General features: G+C 38.5%; 2 protein-coding genes across 2 annotated transcripts; one reads left to right on the top strand and one right to left on the bottom strand.

Moving 5' to 3' along the window:
• Positions 1-14: 14 nt before the first annotated feature.
• On the top strand, positions 15-14,249 carry LOC139633001 (gamma-aminobutyric acid receptor subunit rho-1). Its single transcript, XM_071498320.1, has 10 exons — positions 15-440; positions 5,765-5,815; positions 5,955-6,061; positions 7,039-7,106; positions 7,725-7,948; positions 8,749-8,831; positions 9,486-9,626; positions 10,116-10,268; positions 11,162-11,358; positions 12,448-14,249. Exons 1-10 carry the CDS (start codon positions 334-336, stop codon positions 12,748-12,750), a joined length of 1,434 nt encoding a protein of 477 aa, XP_071354421.1. The 5' UTR covers positions 15-333; the 3' UTR covers positions 12,751-14,249.
• Positions 14,186-19,768, bottom strand: LOC139633002 (peptidase M20 domain-containing protein 2-like). The gene is made up of 7 exons (XM_071498321.1): positions 19,096-19,768; positions 18,292-18,440; positions 18,026-18,168; positions 16,833-16,987; positions 16,305-16,431; positions 16,003-16,110; positions 14,186-15,817 (listed from the first exon to the last, which is right to left on the bottom strand). The coding sequence occupies exons 1-7, from the start codon at positions 19,495-19,497 to the stop codon at positions 15,678-15,680; spliced, it is 1,224 nt and encodes a 407-aa protein (XP_071354422.1). The 5' UTR covers positions 19,498-19,768; the 3' UTR covers positions 14,186-15,677.
• Between the last annotated feature and the right edge of the window lie 8,228 nt (positions 19,769-27,996).

Raw genomic sequence — 27,996 nt, 5'->3', positions numbered from 1 at the left:
GCACATCAGAGTGCAGGATATCTGAGCACAGCAGCACACAGAGAGGCAGGCACATCCGCCGCTGGAGGGATCAAATCTGTACCATCTGACGCTCAAGGATTTATGGGTTTAGTCAAAATTGCTTTTCCCACTGTGGAGATTAAGCACCGTAGGATGTTTTCCACTCAGGCCGTAGAATAGCCCAGTGTAGCTGCTGCTGTCGCTGTTTTTCTCCCCTTTTATCGGCTCCGGCGCTGGAGAAGGGAATGTCTCAGGGAGGTAGAGTGCTCCAAACCCTGGAGGGGAGTAGATTCTGACTGCCAGGAGAGGTCCGTCCTCTGGGGAATGTGAACCATGCAGGTGGATGCTGTTCTTGTGCTCTTCTGTGTTTGGCTCGCGGGTGCAGCTGGGAAGATGGCCCAGCCAAGGGGTCACAAGCTGGAGACCTACAAACAGAGCAGGTAATGTCAAAAGAGTCACAGATGTCAAGGACAAACACTGGAGTGCAATGGATTTATTGTCTCAACATGATGTAAGACAGCTTTAAATTAAGCTTTTAATGCAAAATCTGCAAACATTTTTAAATGTAGAGGGCTTTTCCTGATAAGGGCTTCTTTATTTTCTTATAGATGTTTTATTTTGGGCTCACATGATGTTGTCCAGTGTTTCCTGTGTCACCTGTGCTGCTCCCTCCCCCTCTGAGAACAGACTTATTCAGACAGCAGATTGGAGAGTGGAGAGAGAGGGAGACCTAAATCCCCACATCTATTTATGTGCTACTGGTGACTGCTGTGTTCTTTTGCCCCACAACTGCTGCAAGCCAGTTAATGACTGTTTTCCCCAAAGGCAGCAGTTGTAGTCAATGTCATTTTCAGGTGATTATTTAGGCTAATTGCTCCCTTGTTAATGCATCCATTGGATTAGATGTTTTAGTCTGAGCATTTAGTCTAGCAACCTGAGGTTTTATAGATTGAATAGACTTGGACATTAGAGGTAATTTAAATAGACAGGATCGCATTTGCATTTGTATCTTAGGAAGTTTTAGCACTGATGTCAGTTGCAAGGAGCAGTATACGGAGGGGCAATCTTGACATAGCTGTGGTGGAAGAAATGTGAGATTTGCAATTCAAAGCAAGCAGTTAGCATTTCAGTCATTTTTGACTCATATTCAAAATGCTTACTCAAACTCAAAACTGATCAGTATTTTAATGATGTGGTTATATTTGGGGCACATACTGAAGCATAAAAAAGTTTCATTAGATTTAACTATGTGTAGAAATTGTGGGATGACTGAAATAAATTTGTGAAATTGTGTAGAAAGTAGGGCTGCAACTAACAATTGTTCTCTTGAATTAAGTTTAGAAAATGTCGAACCAACCAAGATATTCAGTTCACTGTCATATAAGATAAAGACAAACTAGTTTTTGCCATTTTGCTTAAAAAAATATTTAAATGATTAATTGGTTAACAAAATGTTGTTTCAAAACTGTTTCAGTTCTTTAGTGCATGGAGCACAATGTTACTCTACAAAACTAAAGACTAAGTTGCTTATTGCTTATAAGCAACTTAGTCTTTAGACCACATATTGAAGCATAAAAACATTTTATGTGAATGATATTTTACGTAGAAATTCTGGCATCAGGTAAATATGTGATATCAGGTATTTCAATGAGCGTTAAATTAAACAGCAAAATTGTTAGAATTAATTGCCATCTGGGAGTATAATAATCATAATATACCAGCATGTTAAAATAAAACTAGCACTTTCAGATGGCAACTGTCGAGAACAACATCAGATCTGAGAACAGAGTCATTGTCTTGATTAATCAATTTATCATTTACTTATTAAATCATTTTTATAATTTGTTTATTAAATGTTGGAAAAATTGTTAAAAAAAAAACATCACACCTTCCTATAATCCAAGTTTTATTCAACCAACAGTCCAAAACCATGAAAAGACAAAAATGGCAGGAAATCCTACCGTTTGAGAAGCTAAAACCTGGGAATGTCTGGCATTTTTATTTGAAAAATGATTTGACCTGATCATTTATCCTATAATCAAAACAACTGCCACTTAATTACATCAGTCTGGTGTAACTGATTATAATTGATTGTAAGTATTTCGGCTGCTGAAAGCAACACTTGACTCAGATTTACACCGCCATATTTGCTGTTATCTTACACATTAGTAGGAACACTAACTGTCAGAAAAACTTCCCCATAAATGATTCATGTATATTTTACTCCTTTCCAGTATTTATATGTACAAAAGCACTATTCTCTTGTAGAAATATCAGCACAGAGTTCAACTGTAGCCTGCGGCCCCCAAGAAAGAAGCTGTCTTTGTGTTAAATTCTGGTGAAGATGATAAGATTTTCCCAAGAAGGCAAAGTACAGCTCTGTACACCTCATAACGTTATCAGCGTTGTGAACTATTTGCATCCAATATATCCAACAGACCCTGTCAAATCATAATCCCCCTGCCTTTAGATACAGTATCACTTTTAATGCTATAACCGCTGTTATTTATAGACCAGAGGCGATGTCAAACAGCAGCCTGCTCGATATTAAGATAAATAAATGTGTTTGACATAACACACAGCTGCTTGTGTACATCACGACAAACTGTCAGGATGCATGACATGTTGAGTGTGATCTCACTCAGGGGACGCGTGTGTTAAACAGTGCAGGGTTAAAGCTGCCTTTTTAAATCCAAACAATCCTCCGTGAAATTACAGTCATTTAAAGTGATCATCTCTGCCCTAAGGTGATTAAGATGATCATTAAGTATGAGAGGAGCACTATCGTAATCATCTGTGGCAAATCTGCAGAAGACAAAGCACAAGTGGCTCAAAGCTGTGCTGTAATCTCTAAACGCCGCTGTCGACTTGTTATCAAATCTATGCTTGACTTTTTTTTCTCCTGCAACTAGTTAAAAGTCCCCTCACATCAGTCCTCTCTTTGCTGACACACACAGTCTGTGAATACAAATCTCTGATTCCTCTTCTAGCGAGGGGGAAAATCTCATGTACTTATGTAGAAGTCAAACTCGTCTTCTCGCTGTTTCTCATCTTTCCAATCCTCCTCCTCCCTTGAGTGTGAAATTGCAAAAGCGGCTGGATGTTGCTACAGCGTGGGCTGTGGGAGTTTACACTAAATTACTGAAAATTTTTTCACTCACTGCCTTGAAGGAGGAAGAGCGGAGTTGGGGATTTGTGTGGGACAGCAGAGTCTCACACAAGAAAACATCTGAGGAGAAAACCCTAATGAGGTTTATAAGATAATTTGGAATGGTCGCTGAATGATTGTTTGGACAGAAAAGCAACACATTTTTATGAAAACTATGTTCACCCTACTTATCTTCTCTTATTTCCCTCCTCTGCTTCTTTTGACACTTCCACATAAATATCTAAAACAATCTTTAAATAAAGATTCATTTAAACACTGCCAAACAAAGCCAAATTGTGGTAACTAGCTCATGTAGTCAAAACCTGGTTAAGCCCAGAACTTCTTTACATTTATTTTACTATATATTTTTTAAGTGGCAGAAAACAGCATGCTAAATGTAGAGTTACCACAATACACGGATAAAAAACAAACCAAACAATCAACTACACAGAGAGCCAAGTCAAGCTAGCTGGTGAGATAGTCATGACTAACCTTGACTGAAGCTAAATTGATCTACTCCCCCACCGCCCACCTTTGTAACTTTTTCCCATAGTTGAAATATATACATTTTGATGAACTAACATCTTGGAGAATCAAAATCACTAAACTAGTGCTTTAAAAAAAAGCAGAGTAGAAGTGACTGCCATCAGCTTTTCACTCAAGTGGGAATTCAAATTACTTTTAAATCACATATTTAAAAGTATTTAAATCCTTTATATATATATATATATATATATATATATATATATATACATTTTAAAAAAGTTTTTAAAAAATGTAATTGCTAACAAATGGACAACAAAAAGCAGGAAGAATATATTTTCTTTCTTGTACTATTCTGTACCATTTACTTACTTTACTTCATTTACGTTTTTTGCCTCATTGATTCTTGTGGTAAAATAAAGTACCCTAAATAAAGTCTAAAAATACATAAAATTGACATCCATATGTTACAATATACCCAGTGAGCCTGTAAACATTAAACCCATTTTTTCAACTTTTTCTCTAGTATACATTCAGCATTAATGTATCCAGAATGACCTCTGCAGAAAATCTGGCTATTTAACCAGTTTGCAGCCCCTGCAGTGATGCATGCATGCAGCCAGCTGCTGCAGAAAACAGCAGAAACAGCGTCAGGCCACACAGAGCAGAGCAGTGTGCAGACAGGCAGTCTGCTGTGTGGCGTAGGCAGGCAGAGAGGGGATTGGAGAGGCATTTCTGCCAAGAGGATTAGGAACCAGCTGCTGGATGGACACAGACAAGTAGCACCCATTGCCCATCACATCACTGCAGCTAGCACCCAGAGAAACCCTCCTCTTACTGTTTCATTTCGCTCCGGTGGTGTTTTTTAGTTTTTGTGCAGTCCCTTCATCTCTCCCTCTCGCTTGCTTCCTCTGTGGTATTTCCTTAATGCATGTCTGTGGTTGTCACAGGGATTTGGCCCTGTCTGTCACAGCATGCTCTACTCTATTAATCCATTTTAGGGTTTTTGGAATTCATCTTTTTTCTCTCTCTCTCTCTCTATCTCTCGTGGCCTGAAATGGTGCCTAAAAGACAAATATACAAAGGCAGGCCTCTTGAAAAATGACACCAGAGAAGATCTGGCTTCATTCAAAGAGGATGTGATGAGGAAATGCTCTTTTGCCCTTTGTGCGATTTGTGGATAAAATGTGTGTGATGTAACTGCATGTATTATTACATCTTTGGAGGAAAAGTTATTGTTGCATCTGTAACATCATGTAGATTTAAGCTTTAAAATCACTTATCATGATTTCTTCAAAAGATTGATTAATCTGAGGAATATTTTTTCAATAAATCAAATAATTGTTTGGTCTATTAGATGTCACAAAGTAATGAAAAATGTTTATGTTCACAGAACCTAAGGTGCTATTTTGAAAATTGCTTGTTTTGTGTGTCCAACAGTCCAAAACCCAAATATATGTAGTTTATCATTATAAATGACAAAGACACTTTTTTTGAGAAGCTGCAACCGGTAACACTGAAAAGTGCAACACGTTTCGCTTGACGCTTCATTAGGCTGATGAAACTGCGGGACAATGGCCTTAGTAAGCAGATAAAAAGGTATAAAGGTTTGAAACTTAGGCTTGACCATATCGGACAATCAACACAGGGCCAAACTCCATTGAACAATATACAAAAATACCACAGAGAAATAAAAGCTAGAGATAATAATGGAAGAGGTGAAAACAAACAAACAAATGGAAAATGGACATGGAAATGATAATCAATATAAAATGAAAGGAAAAAAAGAAATATTTTTTGAAAAATTACAAAAAAGAAAAAACTATATATAAATAACAAATACTGAGAAGAAAAATCAAAATCATATAGAAACATATCGGTGAATGTTTGCCATTTTAGCTCGAAAAATGACTTGAGGAACGACATTTTCTGTGGACTGACTAATCGATTAAAAAGAGAAGCTAACATACCTGGCTTCATTTTGATTTTTCTTTTTCTCAAAAAGATTACGGTGTAGAGGTTAAACAGAAGAAAACTCAAACTCAAAATCTAATCTAAAATCTCAGCTTTTTTCTGCTGCTGCCATATGTGACAGATGTTATTTATTTATTTAGTGCTGCTCTTAATTAACAGGTTGCGAAGAGAGACCAGAATGGAGGGGGGTGGAGGTCACAAATCTGGAAGGTACGTTTTAAAACTCTTGGATTGAAAGATTTTCAAAGAAGACTCATTTCCTAATTACATTTCACATTAAAAACTACGTATCACATATCCCTGAAGGCCCATTGTGACCACATGTCTGTCTTTTGTGTTTTTTTTACAGCCCGATTTACAAACGAAGTCCAGACATGACAAAATCTCCGATGACAAAATCTGAACAGCTCCTTAGAATAGATGACCATGATTTCACCATGAGACCAGCATTCGGAGGTCAGAAAATCTGATTTGAGTATTTTAAATGAAAATGTTCATCTTTCATTAACAAATCTGCAGCTCAGACAAATGACTGCATTGGAGGCTGCATGGTCAGTCATCAAGTGTAGCGGGATGAGATCTGTGCTGTGGTCATTGGTTTATAAAACTGTCCTATAGGCATTAAGCTCTTGACCTTAATGACACCATCCATGCAAGCTGTGCTGGAGTTTCCAGTTGCAGCTCAGTTCTTTACATCACAAGTGTTAATACATGTCTTTTGCATTGCTGTATATTGGAAGGCTTTGGTGTCAGCTTTTTGAAATCAAATCTGTAGGATTACACTGAGATAAAGACACACCAGCTTTTGTTTTAACTAGAAGATCATAATGGAATATCTTTTTATCTTTCTTTTGGCACGAATAACCACATAACCACATACACAAGAACAGTATTTAACAACAAAAAAAAAAAAATCACTGCAGCGCACAGAAACACGTGCTGTTTTTATTAGACCACAACTACTTTTAATCACACGACAATCTGCTGCTGAAAACACACCAAGTGACCCTTTGCAGAATCTGTTTGCTACGTCTAGTTTCAACCATCAAGTGCGTATCCGCTGGAAGGGGAAAAGACAGCTGGATTTCATCCAGTGCGGCATCAACTTTGATCCATTATTGTGACCTAATTGTGTTTGTGTACTATTGGAGGATGATGATGCAGAGTAAAAAGGCTGAAATAGGTCAAAAGTAGAGTCCCAGCCAGACCGACGCAGTCGTGGCGCAAACAGTTGCTCTATATTCGTGTGTTTCATTGTTGTTTTTGGAAACATGATTTCCAAAATAAGACGCTGAAAAAGTCTCAGTGAATCAGCCATGTTGACTGTTTACCCATTGCACAATGTCATAATGAAGCAGAGAGACATTTTCAATCAGCCTCTATGAGAAAAATAACATTTCTACAGCTGCTGATATGAGTCCATTTTATTTCAGGTCCTCCAATTCCTGTTGGGGTAGATGTTCAGGTTGAAAGTCTGGATACTATCTCTGAAGTGGACATGGTAAGTATGAAACAGCTTTTGAGGTCAATTTTATCAAGTCATCTTAAGTACAATTGTGAAGTACCTTACTTGAATATATATGTTTTCTGCTATGATCTGCTTCTTCTCCACAAACATTCATTTGACGGCAATAGTTACTATGATTTGAAAGATCCAACATTAAAATACATATGATAAGATACAATAAAAATAAAAAACGATAAAATACAAAGACAAAGACAGTAGCTCCTTATCAGGCTTGTGAAAAATGAATCCCAACCAAGTCTACCAAGTTTAGTAGAACTTGTCTTTGTCTTCTTTGCTACTTCATTAATCACCTCATGACCCTTCAGATTTATTTTGTGATTCTCTGGAGGGGACCTGACCCCTAGGCTGAGAATTAATAGACTAAATTAACTAACTTTATATAAAATAGTTTAAACTAGCACCAACTTGACCAGCTACAGTAGGAAAACGCTGTATCAGTATTAACAACATGTAATGTCTATAATAATACTATGTCAGTCACAGTAATGGAGTATTTTTACATTGTTGTGCTGGTACTTTTACATTGAAAATAAAAGTTTTTAGTATTTCTTCCACCACTGTTCAACGCCCCAGTGTTTTTCCTTCCTGTAGGATTTTACTATGACACTGTACCTGCGTCACTACTGGAAGGATGAGCGGCTGGCGTTCCCGAGCACCAACAACCAGAGCATGACCTTTGACAGTCGCCTGGTGAAGAAGATCTGGGTCCCTGACATGTTCTTCGTCCACTCCAAGCGCTCTTTCATCCACGACACTACCACTGATAATGTCATGCTGAGGGTTTATCCTGATGGCAACGTCCTTTACAGTCTCAGGTAGACCCAGCGCCTTTTTATATAATAGTGAAAAAATAGTCTCCTCAAGCAATTTATATACTTGAAAAAAGGCATTAAAGACAAAGCTATTTGGTCATTCTTCTCTGCTGGAAAAATAATGGAAAACATCACAATAAATAAATTTAAAAAACAATACGTTTTTCCAACTGAGAAATAAAAAAATTCAGCACGTCCGCTGTCAGATAAAACAATAGAAGACACAAAAACACGCCACATAAAAAGCTCACCACTGATATGAATCTCACTGTAGATGAAAGGTCCAGCGGCATTCTGTGGAACAACATGTGATAATTGTAATCAGTGCTGCATACAAATGTGACAGCGCTGAGGTAATCAGAGGAGAAATACTTGCCACTTTTTCATGTGCCAGGTCATTGTAGGGTCCCTTTGCCCTATATTTAATCAGCAAGGTAATTTATATTCACAAAGACAGCATAGCAGAAGACCATCTGATTAAGAATTAGGGATAACAAGAGGGATAGTGGATAACAATGGCATGACACTGCAGGGAGATGATACAAAGGGGAAAATGAAAACACATTCAAAAGTGCTCTGAAAAAATAGAATAAAGTAGCACAGTTATAAGTTGCAAGTAATTCCTGGCCTGCACACACACCCCACCACCAAGCACAAACTACACAGCCTGAGTCTCTATTCCTTCCATTTGTTTGACAGAGTATTTACTGTTTCTATATTTGTGAATTTAACCTCTATCCTCAATATTTCATTGGAAGTTGAATTGAAGTGTTTTGTTTGTGTCACTGCTTCTGTCCCGGCAGAGTCACTGTCACTGCCATGTGTAACATGGACCTCAGCCGCTTTCCTCTGGACACGCAAACCTGCTCACTTGAGATTGAGAGCTGTGAGTGGATTTATCAAAAATATGGACAAATATGTCAGAAAGACACATCTTTTTTTGTCACTTGAACATGCTGCTTCATCCATCCATCCAACCATCTAAAGTATCTCAAAGACGAATGTCTGAATTTGAAGTCTGCTTTCATATTCATGGTTTTCAGAGTATGGATTCTGAACTTTCTGACCTTTCTTCCACTACCATCGACATTTCAATTATACACAGCATGAAATATCAACATCTGTTGTGCAATGACATTTACTGAGCACATTCATTCACGTTTTCATTTTCCGTTTTGGAAACTACATGAGCTTTCCTCTTGTGTCCTCCCCAGGCCAAAATATGAAGTTTGCGCATCAGATATGTCATGAAATCTGAGATATATCATACCATGGAAGGTTTTGGGCACATTCATGCTTCAAAGAGAATACATTGCTTTAATTTTAATAACCCTTTCCTCTTGCACCAGTTCCTCATAGCATGCAATGAGTACTGCAGTCTCTAGGGTATGCTAGTGCTGTTTCAGACTGGTACTCTTGTCATGTTTTATCTTTTTCTGTCACACATTTAATTCACATTAACATCCAGCATTGTCCTTACTAAATGTGTCCTGTTGTGGTTTGTCAAAGATGTACTTACTTCTACATATTTTCCCACCAGATGCCTACACAGACGATGACCTGATGTTGTATTGGAAGAAAGGGAACGAGTCCCTGAACACTGATGATAGAATATCTCTGTCCCAGTTCCTCATCCAGAAATTTCACACCACCACCAAGCTGGCTTTCTACAGCAGCACAGGTACAGTAATCCACAGCACTGTCACTTCTTATACATACAGTAAACTATACTGATTATGCAAATGGATTAAATGTGTTCACCATGCATGCAAGAACTATATCACAATTGAATTACATGTTCAGTGAATTTCATTTCACTTTATAAGCCTTTTTCCAACTAAAGAATTGAGTCTTCCTTACACGAAATTGATGCCCCTTGAATGTCACACCAAGAAGAATGACCTAATATTTAATCCTTACTGTGAAATGAACTGAATCAAGCTATTGCCAACCACTTGTACTCATCTGGAAAGCCACTGTAAAAGCCCTGCAGCTTTCAACTAACCACATGTCACTTTGCTCACAAGAGCAACCTGAAGCGTAAAAAGGATTTTGTGTCCTATCTTTCTCCACCAGACTGGCAGGGAACCTCCGCTGCAAGTGTTTGTACTGTGTATCAGCAGCTAACATATGACAATGTGTGTGCACTGGTGATATTTCTTCTCCCTAGGCTGGTACAATCGTTTGTACATCCACTTCACCCTGCGGCGCCACATTTTCTTCTTCCTGTTGCAAACCTACTTCCCTGCCACTCTGATGGTCATGCTGTCCTGGGTGTCCTTCTGGATTGATCGCAGGGCAGTCCCCGCCAGGGTGCCACTAGGTAGGATAGATTCTACCTCTCAGAGTGTGGACTTTTCAAAGAAAGCCAGTGCCTCTAAAGGATGATTTAGTTTGAGAAATGTTGGCTTGTTCTTAAAGAGAGGGAAGCAAGATAACATAGTGCATTGTAGAGCGGTGCTATTAGTTGTATAGACAATAAGATGTTATAGGTGATTTCCCATCCAAGGTTGCAATTCTGAACAATTTTACAATACTGAATCCATAAACCTATGGTTTGAGATACCAACCATGAATCACAACTTCCCCAGTACAAGTTCAAAAACATACTTAAAAAAAGACTGAAAGGATAAATTGAGGCAAGATTTAACAAGAATAAAGCAACGTTACTGAGCAGTATGTTAATGTTTACCATGCTACCATCTTAGTTTAGCATATTAGCATGCTCAAACTCTCTAATTTGCACATAACACAAAGTACAGCTTAGCTTAGCTTAGCTACATATTGAATTTTGTCCTGATTATGACATTGTAGAAGGCTTGAGATCACCATGAAGGTTTGTACCAGATTTTATGATAATTCATCCAATAGTTGTTGAGACAATTCACTCAAAACCACAAAGGTGAATCTCATGGTGGTGTTAGAGGAAAAGTCAGAGGATCACCAAAGTCATTAGGTTTCATCCTCTGGGGACCATGAATGTCGAAAAACTAAATTTGATGACAATCCATTCAAATTTGTGGACTGATTGAATAAAATAAAACACAACAGTTAAAAAAATATACATTCAAATTAATAACTGCACATTCATTAAAAAAATAAATAAATAAATACTAGGGTCATGTGTGCTGCCCTCTCTGTGTTATTCAGCATTTAATTTTATCCAGTAAATTAAAATCTCTGCTGTGACTAAACTGTTTCTGTGCGCTCCTCCAGGCATCACCACAGTGCTGACCATGTCCACCATCATCACCGGGGTCAACGCCTCCATGCCGCGGGTCTCCTACATTAAGGCAGTGGACATTTACCTCTGGGTCAGTTTTGTCTTTGTCTTCCTGTCGGTGATAGAGTACGCGGCGGTCAACTACCTGTCCACCGTACAGGAGAGGAAAGAGAGGAAGCTGAGGGAGAGAGTAAGTGTGATTTCTCTTTGTGGCTGAACAGTTGACTTATGAAATGTTGATTTTTTTGAATGATGCACTATGACAAATTAGACTGGTTGCTCTCTTTATGGACACTTTAAACCAAATCAGTGTAATAATTTATTACAGTAATTCATAAAGCCAGATGTGATTATTTTCTTTTGAACATTCATGTTATAACCTAGATATTAGAAAAACAAAAAACTTCAGTGGGAAAGTTTTGATTTCCGTGTAAGTGAATGTTGCATTGTCAAGCTTAATTTATGGCCAAAATGTTCCACAGATTAAGAACAAAAACTTCACAATGTTTACTTTTATTTTGGCCTTTTTAACAAGAAATAGAGCATTGCATTACAACATATTACAGTTTTTTAGTTTTGCAAGTAAATATGAGGAAATTAATGTTGCTGTGATGTTTTGCATGAATGACTAATGAAAAACAGTTGTTTGTCTTGATTTTGACCAGCACCTCGGAGACGTGGAGCTTTGCAGAATACATCAGTACGGTTCTAATAGTTGTAGTTCTAAAGACAGATACAAATACTTACATTGATTAATAATTACCATACAACAATTTGTTGACACAGTCTGCTATTGTGGATATGAAGGAGACACCCAAATTAAGTTGAAACAGAAGAACTGACAGCTCTCTCTAAGTCACACAACATAGACATGGCTGACCTGATTTAATGTTATAAATATTTTACCCATTAAAATATTTCTAAACTGGTAGAAACATGAATACATAATGTATGTGCATTTCCAATAAACAGATAAATATTTTCTAAATTGGTTCAGTTAAAGCTGCTTGCGGGGCTATGGCAGCTTGTGTACTACATTGCTATTCTTCATCTGCCAAATGCTGCAGCATATGGAGCCAAATTGCCCACATACCCCGAGGAAAATTCCCTGCACAAACATCCTTCTATTAATGTTTCATCCCAAAGTTATTTAAAGGCTCTGAGTATGCAGAAAAACTGATAAACATTTGACTCACTAATGGGTATATACACTCGTTTTAGTTTGTTTCATGAGATTGAGAAGCTTCGAAGTGACTGTGTTGTCTTTTTACCTCTTTAGCTGCCGTGTACCTGTGGTATCGGCAACCCAGACGAGATGATGATCGACCCCCAGATCACTGGCTATGGGTCTATGGATGTCAACACCACAGGGAATTATGGGATGCCAGAGAATGGCGGCCGCCAGGAGCGAATCTTAGCACAGGTGGCACTGAATGATCCCCAAATTGCAAGCCAGGTGAAGCCGTCCAGAGGCTACGTGAACATTTGGATAGACACCCACGCCATAGACAAGTACTCGCGGGTTGTCTTTCCTGGTGCGTACATCCTCTTCAACATCATCTACTGGTCCATCTACTCATAACACCCGATGCAGAAGTGCAACCAATATCTGTGAGGGTCGTCCATGACGGTACTCCAGGAGCGTGGCTCATTCGTACAAGAGCAGGAAAGATGACATCACATTTGATGCTTTTCAGACAGAGGAACTGCTCATAAGTTGCATAGAGACAATTGACAGACTGGTGACCATTGCCTTCTTGACCCAGCCACTTAAAACTGAGGTACTGACAAACAGGACAGTCATCTGCACTGGTTTTGTCAATCCACCAAATCTATGTGGTTTTTATGTTGTAACTATAGCGCTATTGATGGAAAGACGTTTGGATATTTTTTGCCACCTGAGGACCGACCGCACACTCAGATAATTGTGCAGTTTAACTGAGCTACGTTTCAACTCTTGATGCAGTAACTGACCATGCAACAGCTAGCCTGGCTTAGCGTGAAGGTAGTCTACCACCACCTCTAAAGCACACAGGTTTACAAGTAATATCTATGTAAGCACAAAAAATTGCCATTTTACAGATGGTACAGTGCTGGGACCAATAACTTCTTGGAGTCTCATCTGTTACTGGTCCAGTACATAACTGCCCGTAAAATGACAAATTGTTGTATTTACACCTCAGGTTTTATATGGATTAGCAAACGAGATATAACCTATTAATAAGTGAGCTGTAGAAGCGCTGCTAGGCAGATTTTGTAACTGTTAAACTGAGCCAGGCCAGATGTTCCCCCCTTTCCAGTTTTTGTGCTAAGCTAAACTAATCAGCTCCTGGCTGTAGCTTCATTTAGACTTCAGCATGAGAGTGATATCAATCCTCTCATCTCACTCATTGCAAGAAAGCGGATAAGCATCATTTTCCAAAATGTGGAGCTATTCCTTTAAAAACCTGATGATCTGATTTTTCTTATTTTTAAAGTTCAATTCTTCTTTTGCAGCACGTTAGTATGATTCATTATATGTTACATTTTTTTGTGATCTTTGTATGAGTCCAGTTATGCATTGCATTTGTGTAATTTTACAAAGTTTAGGGAAAAAAACTAAATAATGCAGTCTATTAAAATCACAAATGTAAAAATATATGTTTAGTAAATCCCAAATACTGATAATGATATTGACTTTTATTTTTTAAATGTCCTTATTACTTTTTTTTTTTTTTTTTTAATACAACTGAAGCTCATCTCCTCTGTTTGGTGTTGTGAGGCTTTGAGGTTCACTGTGACCTGTTAGTTGCTAGTTTTATTGTCTTTTTCAGCTTAAAACAACTTTATACTTTGTTAAGCAAAAGATATCTTTTGGTGGTTCATAAAAAAACATGTATTAACCAAAAACACAGATATAAAATTAACTCTTGAGAGATGTTATATGTGAGAAAATGTTTAATAAATGTTTTGTTTTCTGAAAATGTCAAAAATTTTGGAGCAGAGCTTAGGTGCTGAACAACAAAACCACAATACTGTACGTTTTAACTCTCCTACGTGTAATTTATTGATATTGTGCAAATAGAAATGGATTGAGATGCATGGCTGAAAATGACTTTTTTTTCTACAGACATCAATTAAAATCAACTTAAAACACAAACAAAAACAGACAAATTTCTGACCACAAATTTTGTAACAGTTGAAACACTTGGTGACATTTTACTTGTGTGACTCCTGAGGTCTTGGTGCCCAAGAAAATCCTATTTTCCTGCTCTCTTATACAGTGTATTTAAACTTTGCCAGGGGTTAAGCCTTCACAGTTATTAGACATTGGATTCCTACCAGCTCTAGTGTTTCTCTTCCTTCTCTGCAGTCATACCCAGTCACATAAACTGGATATTCTGTAATATCATTAACTGCTCACATCAGGTAAAAGGATATATATATGTGTATGTGTGTGTGTGTGTGTGTGCGTGTGTGTGTGTGTGTGTGTGGGTGGGGGGGGGTGGGGGGTGGGGGGGATATATAAAGGTAAATGGAGTGAAAGGAATGTTAAAAGATGCAGAAGTCAAAGCAATACCACTTCTGATCGGTTCAAGTGGACAATAACTGTTAGTACAATTATTTAGTTGGGTTTAGTTTAGTTGACAAGAAAAAAGATATCACATCACTCATAAGTAGAAAAATGTCACAGATGAATACATTTTTAAATGTATTTTTGTGTTTTGGTTCTTGATTTAAAGACTGAAAACGCAGTAGTTCAGGTGACATCATTCTACCAACAATTAAAAACAATTAATACCTTTATCATCATCAATAAAATCACTCCCAGTCAAAAATCTAAAAACAAGACGTAGAGTCTGCGGCCTGTACTTAGGCACAGTGGTGCTTTGAGCTAAATGCTAACTGAGCTTTGTGTGTTAGCATGCTAACATTTGCTAATTCCCACTAAACATGAACTACAGCTGAGGCTGATGTTAATGTGATTAGTTTTTCAGGTATTTAGTCATAAACTGAAAACCTGGACAAACGATGACGGCACTGGAGTAAAAGCTGAGGGATCACGTGGGTGTCTAACCCAAATTTCATGACAATCTATCCAACAGTTGTAGTGAAACCTAACAGTGGCGCTAGACGAAATGTAAGAAATTTTGAAAGTCATTAAGATTTATCCTCTTGGGAGCATTAAATATAGTATTTTTGTGCCAATCCATCCAGTATGTTGAAATATTTCACAGGATAAGTGAAAATCTTGATGAAAAACTGGGGGATCGTCAAACTCAGTAGACTTGATCCACAGGGGACCATGAATATCTGTACAAAATAACATCTCAATGCATCCAATAGTTGTTCAGATATTTTTGTGTGGGGATTGAGCTTTCAGACTGAGTTTGCTGTTAGCACGTAAAACTTAAACTTCTTGTTTCACCATAAGCTACCTTATTATTTTTCCTTTTATTAATAGAATAATAATTATTATTAAAGTTAGTATATTTATGGAGCTGTCAAAGTTGCATCCTTGCCTTCTAGTCATTTCTCCTGTTTTTGTTTGGCCAGACTGAAGTCCTCTCTCACTTGCCTGAGCAAATCAGGGCAGCACACTACATCCACAGCTGTCATAGCCAGGGTTTTGGCTGTCCTCAGGGTGAACAACTGGGCCTTTTCAGCTCCTGGTGCAGGAAACAAAGTAGAGGGGGGAAATAAAGCATCAAATAAATAGAAACTAAACACGAAAACCGAGTGACCTTGAAAAAGATGATGGCTGGAAAAAAAGAAAAAGAAAGTGTGATCGTTGCGCAGTTTAATTCTGTTACAAGAAACAACATCTGTTCCCAATAGACACACGCTGCCATACCTGCTGCGTCGGTGTATTCCTCAGTGTGGTTAAACGCATCAGTGCAGATGTAGAAGAAAGGATGTATACCAGGAACGATGAATGATACGTTGCCAAAGTCTGTGGAACCTGCCAGATAATTATAAATTCGCTGTGATAAATTCTTTGTGTTGATCGAGTGAACAACAGAAAATACAATCTGTGAAAAAACACACCTCTGCTGTTACACTTCTTATGTTTTACACTTTTTTCTACACAGATCAGAGAAAAAAAGAGATGATGATGATTCTCTATTTGTATGATTTTTTTTCAGCTTTACCTACCAGAGAAGTTGTCTGGCTGCTCTGGAAACTCAATCCCTAAAGCTTTTCCATTTTGTTCATACAGGTTTGCCAGTGTGGCATTAGGCAGAATGTTATAGTAGGCATGGGATGGGTAGCTTACCTCCACCTAGAGGAGACAACAACGAAAAAAACTTATCCTAATTCACAAAATGTAGTGTACAAACATGTACAAATATGACAACACAGTAAAACATTACCATCATATAATAACAATATATGAAGCCGTGCACACTTTGCAGTCTGAGTGAAACCTGCCTGAAGCCAGTGTTGAAGAAAAGCAGCCTGAAGATAACTGTGAATTATGTAACAGCAGCACAGCACTCAGAGCATAATTACAGGAATATGTTAAAAAGGAATGTCAACTCTAACATTGCACTTTTCCACAATATCAACATACGCTGTTTGTTCCTGTATCTACACTTCACTGTTAATCTACATAAGCAGGGATGTAATGTGTACCCAGCACAGAGGGAAGCAAATGGAAGAAATATTTTTAGGTAAGCTTACTTGGCAACCAGTGGCCACAGCAGCTGCCCTGAAGCAGGCCTCTGCTTTGGCCTTGAGGTCATGAAGATCCTTAACCAGCGGTGTGCGCAGATAAAACTGTAATTCAGTGTAGGCGGGGATAATGTTGGGCTTCACCCCTCCATGTTTGATGATGCCTGTAGTTAAGAAAATGTACCGATGAGCAAGACGGAGAGTAAGAAGGAATGAATTCATACCTCTGAACAGTAACACAATTCATTTGGGTTTAGATGCCAAAATTGTTTATTTCTGATTTCCATTAGAGATTTAACTTCCATCTACATTTGACAAAGCTGATGAAAGTGCATATGTTACAGGTACATGCACTCAGATACGCCGTGGTTGCTATTCCTGTTGAATGAGCTTAACTGTTAGTGTATAACTTCACCGTAATAAATTAAGACAACACACAGAGAAACAATTTTGCAAAAGCTATTAGATGCTCATTTGGGAGCACTCATTTCTACCAGTGTGAGCTTCAGTGCATTAATAAATACAAAATATAATATTACAGCGACCTTTTCAGAACATTTTTGAAACACAGTAAATTCAAAGATCTTCCATCTCTGATCTTTCTGGGGCTGGACTCGAATCAGGAACATGGTCTGCGCCACGTCTAAATTCCCAGTTTCCTGATCTGTGTTTTAAGTCTGATGGACATGCATTTTTAGTAGTACTCATTACTTATTCAGGAACTAGGGACAATTAGGGCTGTAACTGACATGTTGTTTTTATTACCAATTAATCTGCTTATTATTCTCTCAATTAGCCGATTAATCTTTTAATCAATGACATGTTACAATAGTGTTACATGTTAGTGAAAAAAATAAAAAATAATCACAACCCATGGTGACGTCTTCAGTTTCTTATTTTGTGCGACTGACAGTCCAGAAGCTTAAGATATTCAAGCTATTCTGTCATATATGACAGAGAGAAATGGCAAATCCTCTCATTTGAGAAGCATCAGTTGATTATCCAAATAGTTGCAGATACATTTTCTACCCACTGATGAATCAATGAATCAAATAATAATTGCAGCTCTTGCAACAGTTATTGCAAAATACTTAAGAAAATGGCTTAAAAGTAAACTGATTGTTTTATCAGCTGCTGCGTCCGAGGTTCGAATAAACACTGAACCTCAGCTCATGCTGCCACAGTTTCTGTCTGTTCCTCACCGTGAAGCCTCCACTCTGGTTTCAGCTGCTGTCTGAGCACGGAGATATTGTTGTAAGCCAGAACAGCAGCATCCAGGGCATTCACTCCCTCCCATGGGTATGCAGAAGCATGAGATGCCTTCCCGTGGTACTTTACTGACACCCTGTGTAACATCAACACTGAGGGTTAACGTTTGTCTGCAATATATAGAAGTTGGGCGGGGCGGGGTTATTAAGAGAGAGGAAATACACAGAGAATAAGTTATGAGCAGTGAAACAGAACGTACTCATCAAGGGCGACGCAGGGCAGGAATGAGGCGTCCTGCTGAGCTGGATGAGCCATGAAGACGAGGTCGACGTCAGCAAAGGCCCCCTCCTTGATCAGGTCGATCTTTCCTCCCACAGCCTCCTCTGCGGGAGTTCCCAGAACAGTTATCTGATACAAAGTGTTTCATTCAGTCATTTGACGTAAATGTCGCCTCATGTGTGTCAGTCATTCTGGCTACTCAGATAGGTCAGTTGTTTTTGGCTCAAAGGCCAAAGCTCATTCATGACTTTGGAAACCGTGGGTCTGACAGAACAAACAAACAAGTAGCTGTGATTTGTGACTGCAAATAGCCTACAACCATGCAGAGGTTATGAGACAACGGGTCCCCGGACACACACACGTGTGAGAGGCCCCCAATAATTTTTTACACAGGAGCAAGACTCAGATTGCCTTTTGTATCTAGCTATGGTTGCTTTGTTTCTCTTTGTTGTCATTTCGTGTATCTTTGTGGTCATTTTGCACGTTTTTGTGTTTTGTTTTTTTTTTAGTTGTGTCTCTTTGGGGTCATTTTCTTTCTCCTTGTGGTTCAGTGTGTCCCTGTGATTGCGTTGTGTCTCTCTGTGGTGCCAGGCCTGACCTTCATTGTTTTATATCTGTTGGTTGAAGTCACAGTCACATCTTGTGTATATAAAGGAGCCCAGCCCCTTGTCTTAAGGATTTATATCATTCATCATTTCACCTGCCGGTCAGATTGTTGAGTTTCTTCAAGTTTGGCTTCCGATTGTTCATTCTTGAATCAAACCCTACAGTTCTCTACAGTTACCTTTACTGGGACGGGTAGTTCAGTCTGGTTTTCTAAGGCAGCTTTGAGCCCCACAGCGGCCGCAGCTCCCACCTCCGCTATCAGGTTGTGCCCGCAGGCGTGCCCGATCCCCGGCAGCGCGTCATACTCGCACAGGAACCCCACGGTCAGCACCGGGCCACCCTCCCCGCCGCCGACCGGACCCCAGCTGGCCCGGAAGGCAGTCGGCAGCTTGTAGTGACTTTGGACCGTCCACGCCTGCTCCTCCTGAGAGAAGAAGCGGACCAGCCTGTCGTGCGCATATGCTTCGTCACCGGCGAGTTCAGGGCGGCTCCAAATGTCCCGACTCAAACCGTGCAGCTCGTCTTTGCGCCCGTCCACGCACAGCTGGAGGGCGTCTTTCATCCGCTGCCGTTTGTCCATGTTGCCCGACTGACCATTTAACGCAACACAGTCTATTTCCTGGAGCTTGAGGTCCAAAAAGCACAGGAATCATTAACCCCGCTCGCACATGATTGTGTTTCACATTAAAATAGAGTTTGGCTCTATTTTTATTCTGCCTGTGACTTTAGCGCTGAACGAACCGCGTCTACAAAATAAAATCAAAATAAAAAAAAAAAAAAAGTCAAAATAAATCCACCCCCCCGCTTCACAAACTTACATCCGTTCAGAAACAACACGCACTGTGGAGGGTGGAGCTGCCGGTCTCACGCCGGAAGTTTCGTTTTGTTTTTTTTTAATTTGAGAAAAATGAAAAACGAAAAAGGAGCAATGGGGAAAAACAATCCACACTAACTAACTAACTAACTAAATTAATTAATAAATAAAAATAACACATTTTTTCCCCTCAGGTTTAGGGGGATATGCTTTCACCTTTTTAACCTAAATTAAAGTTTTGTAACAACGCCTGTTATAGTTTTGTCCACATTTTGAAAAGGAACAACTTGTAACTAAGCAAATATTAGTTGTCAGTTGAGTAGATAACAGGTAATAAATAAAAGACGCATTAAAAAATGTGCACTTGTGCTCCTGGTTCTACTTTTCTATTACTGTGAAACTTTCCAGATAGACTGGACAGATTGTTGCTGTGATACTTTATTTCTTTACATTTTGAGATTTATACAGAAAACATGTTAGTCTCTTGTCTCTTTTGCAAAACAGAAACAAAAAAACTGCACTCTTCCCGTTTACAGTCCAATACAGTGGAAATATTGCAAAAGAAAAAAGTGTTTCTATCATTTTTTAACCACATAATACTGCAACTACATGGCTTCCATCAAACTCTGGGTAAATATTTGAATTGTGGTAGAACTGAAACAGGCACGCACACAAAACTTATCACCACATGATATTATACATACAAGCTAACTGCCATTCAATAATATAACAAAAGTCCAGAAATATAACCTTAATATACATCAATTCACATATTTGCATGTGAGTGATGTGCATCAGCGATAGCAGTAATTATTCCCTTCATCAAGATAAATCACACACCACCTATCATGCCTGTGTGCTGTAATAAACAGTGTTACCACACTAGAGGGACCCAGAGTGACATACTGTGGTTAAATGCTCCTCTCACGCACGGTTCTGAATTCTTGTCTTTTGCAGGGAAAATAAATCAGCATTCTGAAGCTTTTCATCTTTTACCTTGAACAATTTAGAAGAACAACTTGAAAAAGTCTTTTGAAAGAAAACCTCTCAAAAGATTTCTTTTTCATTGCCTGTAGCTACTCAGATGACGGTACCCAGGCAGCAGGGAAACAATGCTTTTCCTTGCCGAGGATGAACTGAGATCTGGCCCTGAAAAACAAGGTCAATTAGCGCTGAATGAATAAAGACAAAGCTCCACAGCTGTCACATGTCCAGTGAGTGTGTGTGTGTGTGTGTGAGAGAGAGAGAGAGAGAGAGAGAGAGCAGGTGTGCATGTACGTGTATTCTGTCTGTATTTGAGTTGGAGGTTAATTGGGGGCGGTTGTCACAGGAACAGAACAGCGCTCAGCAAGCTGACACCAAGACTGCTTCCTGACATGGCCTGTCTGTCAGCTTACTTTACGCCCCACCAGTGATGCTGACACTCTCCACTGTGTATCAATTAAGTGACATCGAAGGGAGGCACCCATGTGTCACCCCATTGTCTTACTAGGAGATTTGCCTTGTGAACATGTGCATAATTTCACACGATTACACATTTTTATGACATCACATATCGGCCCGTGTTTCCAAAACTCAGGAATCTGGGATTTCTACGTGTTCAATTCCTTATTTGATGATAATAATTTATAAATAAATGATGATACTTTTAAATAGCACATCACACATATAGAGTTTGAAAATAAAATACAGGTAAAACCATATCAGCTGCAGAAGAGAAAGAAAACCAACAGTCACTGGAGACGAATGGGAAAGTGATGGCATATTCTGAGTGATGCAACAAATAAAACCTCTGTCCATTCCCATGACACTCTGAGCGCATGCTACATACAGTCCGTCAACAAATATTTCAAGCGTCTTAGATTGATGTTGCAGGTTGAGCCAATAGTCATCCCACAGAGCAGGAGTGATGCACGAGTTATGATATATGCATGCAGGCGTCACCACGGCAGGATGCCCCAAAGGAAGGCTGGCTTGACAGCTACAATGAATGGATGTGCTCCTGATAACAGCATGTTTCTGAAATGGGAGATGAAACAAACAACAGACAATGCCTGTGTCTGTGTTTGTGGCCAACACAATTGTGTGGTCCACATATTAATGTGTTTGCGCCCCTACTCCAGCCCTAAAATATGGAGGCCCATATATGCCAGAAAAAAAATAGACATGATGTAAATAGAAATGGTAAAGTCAGCATTTGACTATTTAATCCAAAATTTTGAAATAAGTTTTCAGTACAGTTTTGACTTACCCATGAAAATGTTCTGCAGTTAAAAAGATTACATAGTCTGAGTGAATTAGTAACACCTCAGTAAGTCATAATGGCTCATAACTCAGACTGTTGCATAATTTTGATTTATCCATCAAATCCTCCAAAGCAAAATACTTTGGTTGTCCATGCCCTCCAGACAACTTGGTTATGTTTCAACTGTGTGGTTAAGACTAGCGAACAACATGGTCATGGTTTCTGAAAGGTTGAAACAGGAGATGGAAAGTGATTGTCCCCTTTGCAGACTTTTTTCGCACCGTAAGAATGTCTTCTTTGACCCAAAGAAGTCCATTTTTAATATGACTATTTGAATTGGTTCTCACATTTCTGTTTTTATCATAAAACGTATCTCAAACATAGGCAGCATCTCCTTATCAGAAAGTAGAGAGTTGGTTTGGTGAATTAATATCCAGGCAATGTATGAAGCCTCCCTTTTTTATTTGATCTGTGTAGGTGGCCTTCAGCAGCATATGTCATTTTTCATAATGGCCAGGCAACTTGAGAGGCTCTTCAGCCCTTGAATAACACTGGGTACCTCAGTTATTTTTCTTTCTTTCAAGGACGATTAAGTATTCTGCCTGGCTATATACAAAGGATGGCAATTTTACCTTAGGTTTAGATAATTTAATATAATCCGAAAAGAGATTCAAGATGAAAAGCCAAATAGAGAGATAGTGCTAACGAAACAGTATTGGACAGGGTCTGTGGGGAGACATATATGCACATGACCCATTTAAACTGCAATAATTTCTGTCCAGTGTTGATAGTCTGATCTTGTGCATCATCATATTTCAACTCCCAGTCTATCGCTGAGATATCAGTATTGTTGCGCCAGGCCCAAAGCACTCTTCTGCTTATTGAGGTTTATTTTGCTTCATCAAAGGAGTAGAATTATGGAGGGCTGAAACTGCAAAAATCACAAATAAATAAAAATATTAATAAATGACTCAATAAATAAATGAATATTCCATTACATGCACCAAAAGTAATATTAAAAACAAATACAGGCATTTATCAAGTAATAAAATGTGACATAAACTGATATTTGTTTTAATTTGCTTCTCTATTAATTTATCCTATTTATTTACTTTCCCATTTAAATTTCCATTTTTTTAATGTACTTACTTATTATTTATTTATCTGTCCATTTTTTCTCCCTTGCATTAATTTCCTGCAAACGTATTTATTTATGTATTTTGTTTTTACATTTCTTTATGCATTTCTGCTTTATTATGCAAATGAAGGGGTTGTCATTCAAAGTTTGTCACAAGGTCAACTTTGTGCCTATTGGTTGATCAACATCAGAGTGCATAGATCGACTATACATACCTTACCACGACCCACGGCTGGGCTCTCAACAGAAATAGTGGGCTATTGTGGGTGTCATCTCATATAGCAGTCTAACGTTAGCCTTACAATGAGACACTTCACAGAGGAACTTGTGGCTTTTGACTCACCATGAGAATTTTAACGTTTTTAAAGCCTGTCTTCTGGCGCAACTGGGCTTCCATACTAACAACGATTCTACCAGATAATTTTATTTTCAATAGATGAGTACGAACACAGAGAAGCTGTTGATGAGTCTGACTTTAAACATGAGATTCCAGTTGACTGAAGGAAACTGACAATGTGTCAGTCGTGCTTGCTCTGCCCTGTCAGCATCACTATGAAATAAAATGTACCCTTAGAGGATTCCCCGGAAATCCAGCCTGCAATGTTCGATATTGCACAGCAAGCCGCTTGGTAGTTGGAAAATATCCCCCATGGGCTTCAGAAATGTGTGCATGCATGCGTGTGTGTATGTGTGTGTGTGTGTGTGGGTGCATGTGCAACTTGACAGTCCTGTTTCTGTCATTAATGTCACATCAGTGCACACAGTGCGCCTCTGCGTTCTCCGAGCTGGAATACATTAACACCTCGGTTTATCAAGTCATCCTGCCATCCTCTTCAGGGGGTAGAGTGGGGGTTGGGTTTACAATTTACAACATTTGCTCATGTTTTTGTGATGCCTGATGGTTTATGATTGAATGCAGCTTCATCCTAGACTCTAGAGCACGTGAACCCACAAAAGATGACTGTTTTCAATTGCAACAGATTCCCCATCAAGATGACACTGTCGGGATGTGTGGGTGTGAATTCTATTCAAAATCAGAGCAGTAATTCACATTTTCATATAAATTAGATGCTTTCTGTTTTAACTCTTTTCCAATTAATAGACACTTTGACATTTACTGTTTCTAACACTCGTGTAGGAAAATTCCTCACTATCAGAGATAGTAACACATTTTCTCATCTCTCTATGCAGCAGAGACAGGATTTGTTTGCAAAGAAGAAGAACAACTTGATTGTTTATATAGATGTGAAAGCTATTATCCCTGAGGGTGATTTGGGAAAAGAAAAAAATCTGCATCTACAAAACACTGAAGCAATGACAAAACTTCAATTATTGTTTGAACAGAATACATTTCTTTACTCTTTGCTTCTCCCTGTCTTCAGGTTGATTTGTATTTTCTACTCTGTCCTCTCAAGAAGTCCACACAGTTGCCCCCACTGCTTCAGAGGAAGCCCTGCTGTAGCAGTGCCCTTTCTTTGTTTAACAGTGCTGAAAAGGCTGCTGTCTCCCCCAATAACATCAGCCTTTGTGGGCAGTGTGTTGAACAGTGGGGGTACAGGTCATCCCTCGACCCACAGAGGAGCCACAACCAGCAGGATGTGTGCAAAGTGGAGCTGAAGTGCAGATTTGAAAATGTTTCCCGACTGAGTTGTTGTGCTGGATGGTCTTTTATAATAACAACAAATAGATCTGTGTCTGATCGCAATGGTAGCTTTGATATAAGAAAAGAAATGCTTAATCCTGCTCATGCATGTAATTTATTGTAGCTTGTGTGTCTTTTCACATCAGTCAGTAAGAGGAAGCTTCGGTTGAAGGTGAGAAAACTTGTTGAAAACCATTGTTAAGCCCAGAAACAGTTGGCACACCTGAGCCTGACTTTCATACGACCCACATATATTGCATTTTAAAGGTTGATACTCTCCTTGGTACAGTCGTCAATTTTGAAATTCAGTCAGTGAGTTCCTAAGGGGCAGGACTAATTCCGTTTTTCTGATCCAGGGGAGGGAAGAAACGCGTCCCCCTCTTCTCTTCTGAGGCTCCTCCAGCTCTGATAGTTGCCACGAGCAGGAACAGTTTAATAAAACATAGGCTATGGTGATGCTGAGCGACTGAGGGGCCAAACGTCTGCAGGGAGGACAGAGATCAAGCAGGGATCAGTGTTCCTCTGTAATAGTGAAAAAGCCTGAGACAACACAACAGAAATGTCAGTCGTTTCAAGGGACCAGAAGGAAAACTGCTTCGTCAGAGTAGACCCTGCCACAGTTAGGTCTGACAGTCTTTGTGAAGCAAAACACAGGAGGAGATGCATTTGAATAGAGACAGGCAGATAAAGAAAATATAGTATCACTTATGTTTTCCTGTTTAATGTATCACATACGTACCACTTCAAGTTTCCCAAAATAAATAGATATTTTAATATATTCTTAATTTTTTATATTTGTCACCCAATCCAGAAATGTCGTATGTGTCATGTATGTCCCAGTATCAAGAGTGATGTTGCCATATATGTCATCTATAAGGGGATATATTATCCTCACATACACACATCCTCTGGACATATGAAGATATAAGTTTATACTATATATTAAATAGTAGTAAATAGTAAAATTTGTACTTATACATGTGTACATGTATTAAAAATATATCTATGATGAATTTTTATATGGTGTTGTTGTGACCATGCATGTTAATATTAAGTATTATTTATTATTAATATCATATATTTGATTTATTTATGGAAGTTTATTAACAACATACATGCAACATAAAAATTATATATGCTTTCCCATTTTTTCCTCATTATTTTTAAACATGTCTATACGCATTCTGGGAAAGTGGTGTCAGAATGTATATAATATCAACATATGACAGGCTTAGATTAATATATATTTATGTAACATATATACATAAACATACATATTTATATATGCTAGACATATATGTCAATATATGAAATTGTTCCAATTTCTGATAGGTTTCATATATCATTTTTGCATATATGTTATGTACATATGTTTAATTTATGTAAACTCCATATATGTGTATATGTATATGTTACATTAGCGTATGGGATGGAAATAATATTATGATTGCTGTGTTTCCTTTGTCAGGCTGTACCCATTACTTTGTGCTAACATGCTCACAATGCTAATGCTAACATTGTTTACATGTTTACAATGTTACCATCTTAGTTTAGCTTATCAGCACGCTAACTTTTGCTAATTGGTACAAACCACAAAGATCATCTGAAGTGGATGGGAATGTCATTAGTTTTGCAGGTGATGAGTTATAAATCAAAATACTGGGCAAACTGAAAGTTTGACATCTTGAAACAAAAAGGTTGTTAGCCTACAATTTACCCTCAGGGGAATGTGAATGCATTTTACCAAATTTTAATGGTAATCCAAAAATTTTTAATGAAAAAAAAAAAAGTAAACCAGACCATGTAAACAGCTTTAGTTTATTTTCAACAAATAATTAAATTCACAGTGTGTTGGCATTAATTTTGTACCTAAATACCTCCGTTCAGATTTATATTTCACATCTAATAAATAATACATTATCACTGTGTGTGTGTCTGCCTGAACACTCTCTCTCTGCCTTTCCATCTCTTCACATTCTCGAGCCAGCCAACATGTCAGCGAGAAAGCTTGAGTGTTAATTGGAAGCTCTCCCATGGGAGCTCGTAGGCGTCTTCCTTGTCCTCGGTGTTTATCGGCTAATGCGATTGCCACGGCTCTCTCGGATTCATACTTCTGAATAATGAACATACTTGATATTCCTTTCAGACTCTGGTGACCTGTTGTGCATAAATAATACGTAAGCATTCAAAAGATTAAACCCCAGCTGACACAACTGGATTTATTGTGCCATAACAGACACAGTGGTGTGTTGCTTTTGTGATGGCTGCTCTATTGCAGGGTTAAATTAACCCAGTTTTGATACATGCCCTCTTCTTACACTTGTAGAGTGTTAATTTTTTTTTCAAGTTTTCAAGAAATCCTTTGGGAGGATCTTTATATTAAACAGTGGGCTTTTAAAGGAATAGTTTAACATTTTGTTTGTAACTGGTTGTGTTTTTTTTTACCATTAAGACATGAGAGTAGTATCAATCTATCCCTTGACAAGACAGAGAATAGAGGTATTTCCCACAATGTCAAAGTATTCCTATAAATAAGCCAGATCAGTTTTGTTGATCCTGATGATAAATAACATATACTGGCAAGCATAGGATTAAAATCTGAGACTGGATTCACTGTAATAGGAGACTTTAATCCTTAGAACATTGTAGATCAAGCTCCTCTGCTTGGCTCAGTTGAGTGATTTATATTTGAGCGAAACAATTGAAAGATTAGATAAATTTCAGTCCACAAAGCTTGGATTTAGCTTAACTTCTAATATACCCCGCTTCTACCATGCTGCCGCCTACAGGCCCTTAGGTCATATTCCTGAAGAGAAACACACACACACACACACACAAAGTAGGTGAAATGAGTGAGATGATGTGTGCTCATGAAATTGCTTTTGTCTAATTAGATCTAGCGTATGATACTGTCACAAGAAGCTAATCCCTCTTATGTTTGATGGAGATTAAACACAGCCTGATGTGTCTGAGTGATATGTAGTTTCAACTGAGAAATTAATCTAATTATTATTCCACAAGCTGTGGCTTATTCAAACAATATGAATCAATCATGAGCTCCACGCCACTACATTGATTTGACAAGCCTGCTGTAGTAAGTACTGTAACTTACTTTGATCCCCCTACATGACTAATAATGCTATTTTCAATTGCAACAGATTCCCCATTTAATAATCATTACACTACAAGTTACTGTAGCTGTAATTGACACAGAGACTCACTCAACAGCCATTTGATTAG

The sequence above is a fragment of the Trachinotus anak genome, unplaced genomic scaffold, assembly GCF_046630095.1.
Source record: "Trachinotus anak isolate AG129_WGS33_773 ecotype Australia unplaced genomic scaffold, CSIRO_AGI_Tana_v1 ptg000015l, whole genome shotgun sequence".
Lineage (NCBI taxonomy): Eukaryota > Metazoa > Chordata > Actinopteri > Carangiformes > Carangidae > Trachinotus > Trachinotus anak.
Note: the sequence above shows the minus strand (reverse complement) of the source record. Positions and strands in the feature narration are given on the sequence as shown.

Bases quoted from the DNA above. Each gene is read 5' to 3' on its own strand.
- LOC139633001 (XM_071498320.1), top strand. From the start codon at position 334: ATGCAGGTGGATGCTGTTCTTGTGCTCTTCTGTGTTTGGCTCGCGGGT. The intron at 441-5,764 runs GTAATGTCAAAA...CTTAATTAACAG, and splicing joins GAGACCTACAAACAGAGCAG to GTTGCGAAGAGAGACCAGAA. The intron at 11,359-12,447 runs GTAAGTGTGATT...TTACCTCTTTAG, and splicing joins AGAGGAAGCTGAGGGAGAGA to CTGCCGTGTACCTGTGGTAT.
- LOC139633002 (XM_071498321.1), bottom strand. From the start codon at position 19,497: ATGGACAAACGGCAGCGGATGAAAGACGCCCTCCAGCTGTGCGTGGAC. The intron at 16,432-16,832 runs GTAAGCTTACCT...TGTCTCCTCTAG, and splicing joins CTGTGGCCACTGGTTGCCAA to GTGGAGGTAAGCTACCCATC. The intron at 15,818-16,002 runs GTATGGCAGCGT...TTCCTGCACCAG, and splicing joins GGAATACACCGACGCAGCAG to GAGCTGAAAAGGCCCAGTTG.